The sequence below is a fragment of the Pipistrellus hanaki genome, assembly GCF_964339955.1.
Source record: "Pipistrellus hanaki genome assembly, chromosome: 11".
NCBI classification, from domain to species: Eukaryota; Metazoa; Chordata; class Mammalia; order Chiroptera; family Vespertilionidae; genus Pipistrellus; species Pipistrellus hanaki.
Genome location: NC_140513.1, coordinates 42,574,827 through 42,589,517, shown reverse-complemented (window position 1 = coordinate 42,589,517; position 14,691 = coordinate 42,574,827). Strand labels below are relative to the sequence as shown.

At 40.1% G+C, this 14,691-nt stretch overlaps 1 protein-coding gene and 1 pseudogene across 2 annotated transcripts in view; one reads left to right on the top strand and one right to left on the bottom strand.

The window, feature by feature from the left end:
* Positions 1–13,795, top strand: part of LOC311630477 (histone-arginine methyltransferase CARM1-like) — a 202,741-nt gene extending 188,946 nt beyond the window's left edge. Inside the window, exons 12-13 of the mRNA XM_084899523.1 lie at positions 6,105–6,194; positions 11,096–13,795. Coding sequence (XP_084755649.1) covers positions 6,105–6,194; positions 11,096–11,105 — 100 coding nt within the window. The 3' untranslated portion in view covers positions 11,106–13,795. The remainder of the gene's footprint in view (positions 1–6,104; positions 6,195–11,095) is intronic.
* LOC311630223 (large ribosomal subunit protein eL22-like) lies at positions 1,899–4,639 on the bottom strand (annotated as a pseudogene). Its single transcript has 2 exons — positions 4,607–4,639; positions 1,899–2,263 (listed from the first exon to the last, which is right to left on the bottom strand). The product of its transcript is annotated as a large ribosomal subunit protein eL22-like (transcript).
* Positions 13,796–14,691: the final 896 nt, after the last annotated feature.

Sequence of the window (14,691 nt, the reverse complement as noted above, 5' to 3'; positions counted from 1 at the left end):
TACTGATAAGGTTAGATAACTTTTCATACAGTCTTAGGCTATTGATGTCATAATCTTTAGATATCTCTTTTTATTACAAAAGTATTCTTACAGTTGATCCTATATCTTACTTCCTATAAATTCTAATTGATCTTAGTTATATCTCTGAATTTTTAGAAAAAGGTCTATTCCAACCTTCCAATGAAAGTTGTTCAAATATTTGGAGAGTTTTATGAAATATCATTTCCATCTCAATCTTCAAGCTAACATCCTCGGCTCCTTCCTTCTATAAGAGTGACTGAAATAGTTTAAAATTCTAAGTCCACTCCTCTGGAAATATCCAGGTTATCACTGGCTGCTTTGAATATTTCACTAAAACCAAATACAGGACAGCATATGTGTTCTGATAAGTGCTGGGTACAGAGTGACAGCAAACACTGCCATTTTGAGTACTGTACTTATAATAATGTAATTAAAGTTTAAATTAAGTTTATTTTACTTGAGTGCTTAGTCAATTAAAACAAAAAAAATTTTTATGTGATCTAATTTTAAGTTATATTAGTGTACAGCTGATTTTTGTCAGCTTTGGTTCAATTTCTTATATATGTATTTTGTATATATTTCTTTATTGATTTAAGAGAGAAATGGAGAGGGAGAGAGAGGAAAAAAAAACAAAAAACATCAATGATGAGAGAGAATCATTGACTGGTTGCCTCCTGCATGGCCCCTGCAACCCAGACATGTGTCCTTGGCTGGAATTTAACCCGGGACCCTTCAGTCCACAGGCCAGCACTCTATCCACTGAGCCAGACCAGCTAGGGCTCAATTTATTATATTTATTCCACTAGTGCATTTAGCATTCTATTTTTAGTTCCTTACTAGAGCCAGTGGATTATTTTATTTACTTTTAAAGTTCTTTTGTGTGATTTGCAGATTTAATTGGAAAATTTTTATTCAAAAATTATTAAGCAGAATGAGGCCAAGGATGTATTCTTTCTTCAAATTTTGAATAGCCTAGTCTGCACCCTTTGAATGTGGTTATGGAAGTAGCTCAAAATATACCCACCTGAACTCAGGTCCAGCCCACGTCTCCATCGAGCCCAGAAAGAAGGATGATTTGACTTTTGTTGAATGTGATCTCAGGATAAGCTTAATCTCTAGTTCCACCCTCATAGCCCAGTCCAATAACCCTGCCAAAAAGGGAAGTAAAGCTAACTGGATGAAGTTCTTATTAGTTTTTAGTGAAACTTATTTTCTCTGCTTTTATACCTCAATGGTAACATTTTATATCTGTTTTATATATCTTCATTTTCTCAATAGTACATCTCTAAGATATTCTCATATCAGCACTTTGAAATAGTTCCTTCTCTTTGTTGAGTTTATGTATTTCCGTGTCATGATCTTCTTCCATAGTTATTATTGCTTTCTGAGGGCTTAAATGTGGTTTTAAAAATTCATAAGAAAATATTTGCTCACATATTTTATTTGTGCCAAGGCATTATTTACCTGTTTTACATCTGTTAGTAAATTTCACTGCTCTTTTTCTACTTGTTTTCTAATAATATCTTTGTATTAATGTTATGGTTGTTCATCATCCAATTAAAAGGACACTTCTAAACAGCAATTTACAAGAAAGAAGTTCCTGTGGTCGAGAAAGATGTGGTTGTCTTCATGCAGTCTGTCTTTCTCACTCACCCTCTCTCGTTCTGTGCTGCCACAGAGTCATTCTGCTTCCTGCAAATATGGCTCCTCTGTGAGTCTTTAGATCGTTCCACATGTTTAGTTCTAAGAGCATTTCTGCCAAAGTCTTCTTACCCCAATTCCTGCATAAGATATTACAAATAAGGAATAAAAAATTTTCTTTTTGGTTCTCAAGTTTTACTTAAGAACTCATACAAAATGTGTCAGATGAATGAGTTTTAGTCATCATCTTCCTCTTCTTCATCCTAGTTAATCTGGAAGTAACGCAATCCGTAACTATCTTTGCTATTAGCAACTACGTACAACCAGTCACGGAGATTATTCTTCTGCAAATATTTCTTGGTGAGATATTTCAAATACCTTTTGGAAGTAGGCACCTCAGAAGTTACCATGATATTGCTCTTGCTTCTTTCAGTGGTTATGACCTCTCCGCCTTTATTCCCAGCTTTTTCATTCACTTTGATTTCTCTCCTGATGAAACTGCTCAAAATAGCAGCATCCATGGGTCCATCTTCTACAGGGTGGGTGCAGCCAAGGGCAAGCTTCAGAACATGCTTTCTTTTTTGACCCCTTTTGCCACAAGCTTTTTAAGGGGGAATTAAGCTTCTGCATTTCAGAAAATGTTCTTTGCTGTCAGGGAGTTTGTTATTGCAAGCATTTTCTGAGGTGTGCTGTCCCTGAGCTCTCCTGCCCTTCTGTACACTTCTGCACTTTTTGTTTCATGTGGCTTACAACCAATTGCAAGCGCATTTATGGGCCTTGCACATACGTTGGAGAATCTTTCTCCTGATTTTACAGAAAATGAAGTCTGCGGTCTCTAGTATCTTTCTCTTCCCCTTGTTTTTGGGTAGCTTCCAGGAGGAAAAGTGGGAAATGCTGATGTGTGCCATGTTCATCATGGAAGTTACTACTTTCTCCCAAAATCCTTATAAACCATCTGTTTTATGGCCAGTTATTTAAAAAAAAAAAAAAGTGCTCAGTAGCAGCAGCCAACATCTGCCTGGAGTTTTGGACTTTGCCTTTCCTGCTTTGTGCAAACCAGTGTTAACAATCGTTTACTTTCAAATATTTATGTTCTTAAGGTACTCTAGTGTATATTTAGGTAAGTTATTTTTAAGTCATCTTATTCTTTCACTACTTGTTCTAACAGATCTTGGGTCGCATGATCAGTCAGATTTTTCTACCCTTTTCTCCTTGGTTTCCCTAACAGGTAAGAGGAAAGCAAACCATTTACCTCACACACTTGCCTCATGACACCCAGGGCTCCCACAGTCCTCCATCCCTTACTGATGCACCCCTGTTGCTTACTGTTACTTGCCTATCTGTGAGCTTCCCAAAAAAGGGGGGGGCCAAGTCTTACTCTGTCGTGTGTCCCTCTTCACTTATTACATTCCGGAGACTCTGCAATATTGTGGAGTGAACACCTGAATGAAGGACTGCGAAGCAGATGATCCCTTTCTTATTAAGAACTTAGTCTGATGCAATTGAAAGGAGGCCCTAACCTGTCTTGAGCACACACTGTTCTGCAGGAGGGAGAAAGGGAAGGAGGGTGGGAGGAAGTTATTTGTCTCACTAGACCAGTTGCCCTGTGTAGTGAATGAGACCAGGTTTGGGGGTCTCATGTGTCCTGGTTCTGTCTAGTTTCTTTAGTTCTAGCACCCCAGTTTCCTGACCTCATCATCTGTCATGTAGAATTTATAATAATTATCTCACTGGGCTTTTGCAAATACTGAAGGAGAGAAAATAGTAACCCTTAGTAGGTCCACAGTCTGTCATAGTTGTATCCACTTCCTCTTCCCTTATTCTCTTTCTTACTCTCATTGTATCTCATCAGAATTTTTGTTTTATAACGATTGTTTTTCTCGATATTTCTATACACCTCAGCATTTTCCGAATGTCTGTGTTTTCACACTATTTTCCCAGTGAGGTGCTATGTCTTTGTTCTGCCTTGGATAGGATCCCCCCTCGCTTATTGTCAAATAATCTTTTAAACTCTGACCTCCTGGGAGAACTCCGTCTGCAGCCACACAGGTGTGATAATAACTGACCTTTTCTCCCCTCCTCCCCATTTGTGATTGTATTGTTAGCATTTTATTTTTGACACCCTGCCATCATTCTTGAGCTGTCACTCATTTTATGGCTCTGGACAATAAAGTAGAACTTAAGTTTTTTATGAACTTTATGAAATTGATATCCCTAAAGTTTACAGATATGGTCTCCAATAATTTTTTAATCATGTGGATTTATGAGTAAAAACACTTCATGCATGTGCTTCCCAAGTATACTAGTATTTCTCTTTTAATTATGTATACGTTCTATGATAATAACAGAAAGCACCAACCTAAGCTATATATATATATATATTTACCAATATACCATGGATAAAAATGTCTCTATATACACACATATAGAAACTCATATAGTGTATATAAGATACACAAAACCAAAATAACAAGAATGAACTGAAAATTAAATATAGGCTGATTGTTGGGTCTCACTCAGCCACCTATCTGTGCCAGAATGTTTTGAGATCCCTATGATGGACTCTGCACCCATGTTTGCCAGGGGATTTGATTTGCAGAGAGTTTGGCGAACTTTGTGATTTACAGAATTAAAAGAAATGCTGGTCAAACTATTAAAGCTTTTGAAAGCTTCAAGTGCCGCTCTGAATTGTCTGCCTTGGACTGCACCTAAGATAGCTCTATATTTGGACAGCTGCATCCGAAGGAATTATTGTGCACAGTAAGGCACTGTGAAGTAGCAGTGTGTGCTGGTGTAGTTTTAAGTGACATTTCTTTGTTCTACAATGTACATGTCCCAGCACATGATTAGTGTTATACTCAGTAATGTTAAGCCACATAATTTAAGGTACAAACAGAATCTTACTTTTGCAGAACCTGAGAAACTGTGTGAACATGACCGATACCTTAACTCCTAGCTGGTGATTAGAATCCCGCATCCATCCTGTAAATTCACTAGTGCTCAACATGTATTTGGTAAACAATTGCCTTAGTTTCCTAGGGCTGGTGGGACAAATTACTGCAAACCAGTTGTCTTAAAACAACAGGAATCTATTTTCTTGTACTTCTGGGGCCTGGAAGTCTGCAGTGAGAATGTCAGCACAGCCATGCTGCCTCTGGAGGCTGCAGGCAAGAAGGTTTACTGTGATTTTCAGCTTCTGTTCCTTGTAGCTGCATCAGTCCAGTCTCTGCCTGTCTTTACTTGGCCTTCTTTCTTTCCTGTGTGTACCTTTATGTGTTCTCTCCTCCTCCTCTTTTTTTTTTTTTTCTAAAGATTTTTTATTGATTCTTTGAGAATGAGAAAGGAGAGGAAGAGAGAACAAAACATTGATGTGAGAGCAAACCATCGAATAGCTATCTCCCACGTGTCCCCCACCAGGGATCCAGCCCACACCTCGGGTTTGTGCCCTGACTAGGGATCAAACTGGCAACCCTTTGGTGCACCTGGCAAATGCAAACCAACTGAGCCACACTGGCCAAGGCTCTCCTCACATGGGGATACCAGTCATTGTATTTGGGACACACCCTAATCCAGTATGACCTCATTTAAACTTTGTTACAGGTGCAAAGATCCTATTTCCAAGTTAGACCCTATTCACAGGCAATAGGGGTTAGGAAATAAGCATATATTTTGGCAAGACACAATTCAATTCACAGTGACAGCCAACTGGAAAATTAAAAATATCCAGTGTTTTCTTCCACGCCCCAGTGTGTTCTAAATCCTCTCGGCCCCTGTGAAGAACCTGATGTAGAGCCCATGCCTGCCGCTGAGGTGCTCATTCTTTCCTCTGTCAGGAACTCCACAGGTGACTGGGGCCATTTCCGCCGACACTTCCCACAACGCCTGTTTCTCCATCCATTCTTCTTTGGTGGTCAGCCCTATGCTGTCTCACTCTTGCACCTTCTGTTTTCTCTAAGATGAAATTATCACTAATGACCACATTTTCCAGAAAAGACACCTTCTACTTATGTTCCCAAGTTTTTAATTCCTGTTAAGTGTTACAAAAGAAATGTTGGTATATAAAGTTATGATTTTTGTATCCAAACCTTGAACTAAGTTATATTATCCCCCTTATGCCACTTACTCTGTCTCCATAAGATTTACATATACTATAAAATCATTTTGACCATTCAGAATACCATTACCTTTGTAATTTTTAGGTCAAGAAATTATAACTATTAAAGTATTATAACAAATTATAACAAATAAAGACTTTAATTACATCCACTAACATTGATAGCATCTAAATAAATACATAAATACACTTAGACGTGTATAAGATTAATACGTACCCTTAAAACCCTCATGGAGTAGGTATGTGTAGAAGATGCTCTAGATGGATGTGAGTAGCTGACCAGCCTCGGGAGATGATGTGTGTGCATTTGCTTGCTTTTGCCATGCAGACAGAGCTATGACATTCAGATTGTGGCGCTGGTAAACCAGACGGGCTTCAGATCCGGGAACATCCTCGATCTAAAGAACCCTTTCTTCAGGTAAGAAGCGTTTTCATCCCTTTCACACCTATGCATACAAAGTCTCAACTGACCACGTGACCAGGTGAGGAGGGTCAGAGTACTTCCACCTTTCCTCAGAGGGGAGCAAGCCTCCACGCCTCCTCCCCGAGGAGACTTTGTTTCCGATGCCGCGCTGAATATGATATGTGGTATGAAACAGAATTCAGTATTTAACAATCTGGCCCTAACACAGAGAGCCCGGGAGAGCTCCACACAGTGAATTCTTGCTCAGCTGGGCCGGAACGAGCTGTGTGACCTCAGGCAGGGTCACTCTGCTTCCGGCACTTGCTTTTCTGGTCTGCAGAGTTTAAGGATGACCTCCTATGACCTTCATTCACTGAGTATTCCAATTACCTCTTACACATGAGTCCATTTAAAGTATATATTTGAGACTTTTTTCTGAGGTCATGCAAGCCAGGACATACTTCTCTAGAAGGTGTGCAGAGTTTGTCTGACACAAAGAACTTGCCACAACGAGACAGATACAGCACAGGTTTCCGGGAAAACTCCCAATCTTTACAACTATTCAGTGTGAGGTCATTAAAAATCCACACATGAAATCACCTACACAAATAAAAGCACGGGACATGGTTACTCTTTACTTCCTTATTAAATAGGAGACTTGTCACATATTATAATGTCTCCCTAAGGCTTTTTTTTTAAAAAAAGCATTATGCTCTATAGCACTGAAAAGCTTGAAGAGAAGAGGGAACTCAGGCAACCAAATAAGAATCCTTCGGCAGAGATGGGAAAATGAAGTTTTGACCTTGAGGCAGGGGAGGGGACAAGACAGGCAAAGCTAAAGTCTTGTGTGGGGTGTGGCAGTTGTCACACGTGGTCTGATTTTTGAAATCCATTACCAGTTAAGTATGTGAATCTCATCTTTAATTCTGAGGCCTGGGAGGAGTCCTCACTCCCATCCCTCGGTTCCATGCTCCTGCCCTGTAAAGGGGAGGACACGGGTTTTGGCCTGAGAGGGCCGACTAGTACCATTTAACTTGCCTCAGCCTCAGTTTTCGCATCTCTTGCCGGGGTTCTTTACCCAGCCTTACAAAGGGCTCAGCATTCTGGAGAAAGGAGCTGTGCATAGATGATTAAGAAGGAGTCCAAAGACAAAAGGTAATTTTGAAAGGCATTGGGGGTCAGAGGATCTTCAGCTAAAGGAACTGAACTCACCCTTGTCTAAGGACCTTGTGCTTTTATTAATACAATTTGTCCTAAGGCAATGTGGAGATATACACTTCAAAGGGTAAGGTTTTAAAGGGTACACAAGCATTGTCAGTTTGGGGATAGCCAACAGCTGTTCAGGTGTTTGGCCAACAGGAGGCAGTAGCAAACTCTGATCCTATTCAGATTTGGGGGAGGTGCCATTTAGCCTTTTCCAGCAGGTAAACTACATATGTGGCTCAGCCCTTGTTGAGCCCCCACAGCTTCGCCAACCTTTTGGTGAAACTCTTGTAATTATTCCATGCTGGAATTGGTTGCCAGCAATCTATAAAATGGGACAAACAACACAAAACCTCACCGGGAGATGGCAAGAACTCCCGTACTATGTCCCAGTAATTAGTGCTTAATAAATGTGAGTTTCCTCCCGTTCCTTCCTTCACTCTGCTCTCCAACCCTCTCAGTGAGGTAAATGGGTGATGATTTGTAGTTCATTCCAAACAGAACCATTTCAGTTTTGGAAAAGAAAATAGATGTCTGGAGGGTTTTAGAAAACTCACCATTTGAACGCAGGAACCATATAAACGTGATGCCCAGTTCTGCTTCATCTGACAAGAACAAGGTTCTTACCACAAAACCACCAGAGAAGGCTTTGTGCTTGGCTTTGGCCGGCACCTGCTTTGTGTGAAGGCACTAACGCTGTGGCCGCAAGGGCAAAGTGTGAGCTTGTTAAAGGTGCCCGAATGGCCTGCCCTGCCAGGATGGACAGACTGTTGAGTAAAGGGCAGGTGCCTTTCCTTCCCCCCTTTTCTCTCTCTCAGCAGCAAGTCTGACTGACATACTTAATCAGACAAGGATGCTTAAAATGTGACTCCTCCGTAAAAGATAAACAGAGTATTAGCAACCTGATTTCACGACTTAATGGAAAGCTACCGAAATCAAGGAAGTGCAGTACGGACTGGTTAAAGGATGACATGTAGACAGATGGGATGGAACAGAGGTCACAAATAGACCAAACATCTATATTGTTTGATTCTCAACAAAGTTGAAAAGGCAGTTCAATAGAGTCTTTCAAAATTGGTGCTGGAATGATTGGAAATCCGTATGCAATGAAACGTGAGCTTTCATCCATATTTCACACCCTCTATAAAAATTAACTCAAAAAAAGATGAGAGACTTAAATGTAAAACCTAAAAAGATATATAATACTTTTAGGAAGAAAACATAAAAGAAAATCTTTGTGACCTTGGGTTAAACGAACATTTCTTAAATATGACCCCAGAAACACAATTCATGAGTAGAAAAAAATGGAACATTATACTCTATCAAAATTAAAACTTGTGATCTTTGAAAGGCATAAGAGAATTAAAAAATAAGTTACAAATTGGGTGAAAATATTTAGAAATTACGTATTTGGCAAAAAAAAAAAATCAAAAAACAACTAGTATCCAGAATATAAAAAGGATTAGTGATAGAATACTCTCAAAAAAAGCCTAAAAATACAAAAACAGTTTTTCAGAAGGCAAATGATTTGACCAGACACTTTATTAAAAAGACATAATAGCAAATTATATGAGAAGGTGCTCAACATCATTAGTCATTAGGGAAATGAAAGTCAAAACCATAATGGCATACCACAGCACACCTAGCAGAATGGCTAAAGTAAATCCTGACGGTTTTTGACAAGTGCTAGTGAAGGTGGAGAGCTGGCAGGATTCACATTCATTGCCAGTAGAAATGCAATATGGTATAGCCATGGTGGAAAGCTTTTGAGTTTCTTATATAGTTACATGTTCACTTACTATATGACCCAGCAATCCCACTTCTGGGTATTTATGCAAATGAAATGAAAACTATATTTAAATGTTTATTGCAGCTTTATTTGTCATTATTAAAATATGGGGAAAACTAGCATGTATCTCAACTGGAGAATGAATAAACAAAATGTGCTCATCCAGAAAATGGAATAATTTTCAATATAAAAAAGGAATGATACCTGTAATAATACAAATGAGTCTCAAATATATCATGCTGAGTAAAAGAAGCTGAACTCAAAAGGCTGCAGATTATATGACTCCATGCATTTGACATTCTGGAAAATACAACACTGTTGGTACAGAAAACAGATCAAAGCTAGGTTTGGGAGAAGCAACACTATAAAGAGGAACAGAGCATTTTTCACAATGATGGCATTTTTCTACATCTTGATCGCAGTGGTGGCAGTATAAGGTCACACGCATTTGTCAAAACTCAGAGAACTGTACGCCAAAAAGGGTAAATTTTGCTAAAAGGTTAACGTCTCAGATGGTGATTAAAGAAAATTTTAATTTATTTAAGGAAGAGGGCATGGGAGATGGGGATTTCCAGAGGGAAGGTCCACACAGCACTGAGCCGAAGGGTATTGGGTCCATGATGGACTTGAGGCCATGAAACAAGGCAGGGCACAGAAGAAGCAACTGGAAAGCCTGGGCTGGGCTGCTTTGGCTCACTGAGAACTCGGAGAAAAGAGGGCCTTGGAGACAGGTTCAGGGGTTAGCCCAGGACGAGCTGCCGCTGCCCATTGCTCCCCTGGTTGCAAGTCTCATGGGGTCCCTTAGAGGCTGGGGGATATGTGCCTGTGGGGGAATGGCACAGTTGTGCTTTGTGGAGGGAGAGTGCACAGTGGGTCCTTGTCCAGAGCCTGTTTGTCTCTCTCTGGCAGGTGGAAGTCTTAGGCGAGATCTCAGGAGAGAATTTTAATAGAATATTCATCAGTATCCAGGTGCGCTCTTTCAGGGTCATGGGCTCCACCGATTGGTCGGAGCCAGGGTAGGGGGTCACTAATCAATGTAGCTGGTCCTGAGGCAGCCATGGCATCACTTGTCTGGTTTTGCTGCTTTTCTGGGCCTGGAGCTGAAATACAACTGAGGCCTAGATGTTATCGTTAAGAAGGAAAAGGTCAGGGGGTCTAAACTGCCTGACCAGCGATATGAAAGATCAGGGTTCCAAACCACATGACCGGTGACATGCTAAGGGAGGATAGGTTACTCCGAGGGCAAGGTTCTTGTTTTCCCAGTTTTGCCCCTTACTAGGCTTCCGGGGGTTTCTGCCCTGGTGAGTTTCTGTACCTGGCCTGGCGTCCTTGCTCTGCTCGTGTTTAACATGTACTAGATGTAAAAAACGTTTTCAATTACATAAAGACTTACCCAAAAAAGAACTACATAGGCAGCGGCAAGGCCAGAGATGGGAGGTGGGGTTATTTACATTGAGTGAGTGGTCTGGGCGGCCTCCCCACAGAGGGGGTAACTAGTAGAGACCAGATGTCAGAAAGGAGCCCTCATGGGCAGATGTGCAAGCAGAGCCTTTGGGAAGAGGACAGTGAGGGCAGAGTTAGCCTATCGAATAGCAGGAAGAGAGAGATGTTGATGCTTATTAGCCTTTGCTATAAACCTATAAAAAGAAGTAGTTCTTTCAGTGAACAAAAATCCAGATCGTCCTCTCAGATCTGAATTTAGGCTATGCATAATCAAACTTACTGAATATAGCGGGTAAATATAGATCTAAGGCTGCCCATAAAAATCTCCGGGGAAGAGCACGGGAGTAGGAAAGGGGGGTGGGGGGGAGATGGAGAGAGGAGGGAAGGGAACAGACCTAAACACATGGCTCCTCTCTACGGCTTTGGGTCTTGCTAGAACTTCCTTACTTTCGGTGTCATGGAATCACCTTCTCTGTTTTAGGTTTGCTTAGAAGATCAATAAGTAAAATGAAGGCCTGAGAAGTCCCTCGACATTCAAGTTCATGTCTCCTGTCTCAAACATGCATTCTGAATTTCACAAGTATCTTAGCTTTATTTATTTAACATTCTTTTTTGTGTGTTTTTTTTTTTTTCCTAACGCTAAACTGTGCATCCTAATTTTCTTGGCACGTCTATTTCTTGTGGCTTCTTAGACTGGTTCTTTATCGCTTTTTGCATGTAGTTGAAAGACAATTTTTTTTTTTTAATTTTTGGTTTCTGTTTATTTTTAGTAAAGCCATAGACATCGCTTCAAGTTCTGGCGTATTTAAAAAAAAAAAAAGACAGTTAACAAAACCCTACCTCATGTTTATATGTATGCTATGTACAACATGACATAGACCACGTTAGAAGGGATCTTCTATTTGCTGTTTCAATCTATTTTTGCAAATATCTGCAACACATCAATCGCTAGTTCCTCGTTCAGCTGCGTGTTAAAGATTTTTTCTTTTTGCCTATTCATATAGCGGAATGTTCTTCATTGGCAATATTCGATGACTCTGTACATAGTGAAGAAAATGCAGATGGAACCTTTGTCAGTGCTCTGAAGTCTACAATAAAGAGTACCGTGTGGCATACCCGTGGGAACTCTCCTTTGCTTTAAGACATTTGTTATATGTCACATGTCAGCCGGTGATGAAAGATAATCTTTCCAAAGAGCAAGTTTTCCCCTGGCCCCCAGAAAGCCCGCATAAAAAATGGATGTCACATCAGCAGGATAATCTAACGAAGCCCAACAGGCAATCGGCTCGCTCTGTGTCAGGGGAAGCGGAACAAACAGCAGCCACATATTCTCATCAGTCAGTCAGTCACTCACAGCATTCAGCTTTCCACTCCGGTGCCTCCCTCATTCTGGCCACTCAGTTTGAAACGGTCCATTCCAACAGTCTGACTCACATCACAGCAAGGCTCCGTTCTCATACACCCTCACCAGCACGCCCTGCTGACCGCCATCCACGCTCACACGCCTCACCTTCGATGGATCTCCTCTCCCTCCCCTTATCACATCCTTTCTTATAACATTTTATCACTTCATACCCTAAATAACACCTATCTTTCTCTTCTTTGAACTAATTTTTTTTTGTGGGTTGGATTGGAGTCCAATTTGTTTTTTAAATGTCCCACAGTGCCTAAGAGCATGCCTAAGGCATCCAAGGTGTTCAATCAGTGTATACTGATTAAATAAATAAATGTGTACTGAAGTTCAGAGTAATTGGAATTATGGAATCCGGTCTGACAATGTTCTAATTGCCTTTCAAGCATGGTAGGCAGAAACTATGTAAACCCTGGGATTGCAGAAACACAATTTGGCTATTGCCACTGCCTCCACCCATACCCAGCGCAGACATTCATAATCAATCCCCGCAGTCTTTCCTGCCGAGCTGTGACTTGGCCTCACAGTCCTCCTCAGCCTGATGCCCTACGAGGCCATTCTCAGTCTATAGAAGTAGTCATAAGAGATGAAACCTATGACTTTAAAGAGTCAAAAAAATGATATTCTTTTCCAGTCCTTGAGCAATTCCAAAGGTCTGTGATATTTATGAATTTGTCATTTGCCCCATGATGTTGGTGATTGAGGAGAGGTTACTAGGTGTACTGGTTAATAATGGCAGATTTTGTAAGCAAAGAAAACATGATAATTTCAAGAGAAACATCAAAAGTGCTTTATTCAAAGTCATGTCCATCACTAGCTACACATTTCCCCAATCCTTCAGGTAATTTGTGGATACTGTCCCAATAGAACTTTTCTTGTTTTGAGGCAAACCATTCAGAGACCAAATTTTCCACTTCGTGTGTTTTGAAATGCTACTCAGAAAGTGCGTGTGCCATCGATCGGAACAAGTGGTAATCTGAAGGAGCAAGGTCTGGTGAATACAGCAGGTGGGTTAATACTTCCCACGAACATTCCGGTCTATTCACAATCAAAGCGTGGTTCAAATTGATTATTTGTGGGTACCGTCCCAATAGAACTTTCTTGTTTTGAGGCAAACCATTCAGAGACCCAATTATCCACTTTTTCGTAATTCCTACTCAAAAATCTTTTAACTTGTCTTTAACTGGTTTTGAAGTGTGTGATGGTGCGTTATCATGAAGCACAATTACTTTGCTGGGTCTTCTGGTACATTCATTTCACAAAGTGTGGTTCAAATTGATTATATGTTGTCGGTAGTGATCAGTATTAATGGTTTCACCTGGTTTTAGAAGCTCTGACTACACCATACCTTCCCGATCCCACCAAATGTAGAGCATGGTCTTCTTTCCAAAGCCATTTGGCCTTGCAGTCTATGTTGACCTGGATCAACCCATGATTTTGTGCATTTGGGGTTCTCAAAATAAATCCACTTTTCATTGCCAGTCACAACTTGATGCAAAAAAGACTTTCTTTCGTGCCATTGAAGCAACATTTTACTGATGACTTCGGTTTTCCATTTGTCTTTCATTCCGTTGATGTGGCACCCATTTTCCTTCCTTTAAAATCTTTCCCTTAGCTCATAAATGATCAGAAATTGTTTACTGAGCAATGTTTAATCTTTTTGCAAGTTGTTTTTTAGTTTGACATGCATCTTCATCCAATAATGCTTGTAATTGTTCGTCTTCAAACTTTTTCATTTGACCTGGACGTTCTTTGTCTTTTACATCAAAATCATCACTTTTAAAGCATTTAAACCAGTGTTCACAAGTATCTTGAGATGGAACATGTTCACCATAAGCTTCCTGAAGTATATGATAACTTTTTCTTCAAAATAAAGTAATGAATTAAAACTTCCCACAAATGCTCTCTTTTTTTGCATGAAATTTGACATTTTTAAGTGTAAAAATATCTATGATGTTAACACCTTCAGCAAATTTGACATGTGAATTTTTGAAACTTGCTCTCCATACAACAAAATAGAATACATATCAATCGTATATATATCAACATATGTGTAACTCCATCTATTGGAAAATATCCCCATTATTAACCAGTACACCTAGTAAGAATAAAGCTCCAGAAACAGTGTTGGATCATCTATTCCATCTTGGAGGAAAGGGATTAGGGTCAGCTTCTTTAATTAGCTCCTCCAAGCTTTCCCCAAACTCACACAGGTAACATTATTTTTTAAATCCGAGGCCAGGAGAGAAGAACTCAAAAACACTGTTTTTCATCACATGCCAAAATCTGGGGACAGAGAGGAATGGCAGGCCAAGGCCCCTCAGATTATCCCTCGGGAGTCATCCCTCAGCCCACCTCAGATGGTGCTGGGGTTCCCTCCTCAGAGCAGATGCCCAGGTTCGAACCTCTAAATAGGAGAGACTCAAGCCTCCAGACAAAGACTTCAACAATTTTTTTATTCTGATTAGCCCATTTAAATAAACTAGTAATAAAAGATCCTGATCTAACCAGCACAAAAAAAAAAAAAAAAGTGAAGCACAGATTTAATACCCATATATGCTATACTGGCATATATCTGACAATCACTCAGAGGATGTATACTTAAAACCTGTTTTCCCTCCTCTTCACCTTATTTTTGGAATTTTGTATTTGCTTAGGAAATGTTG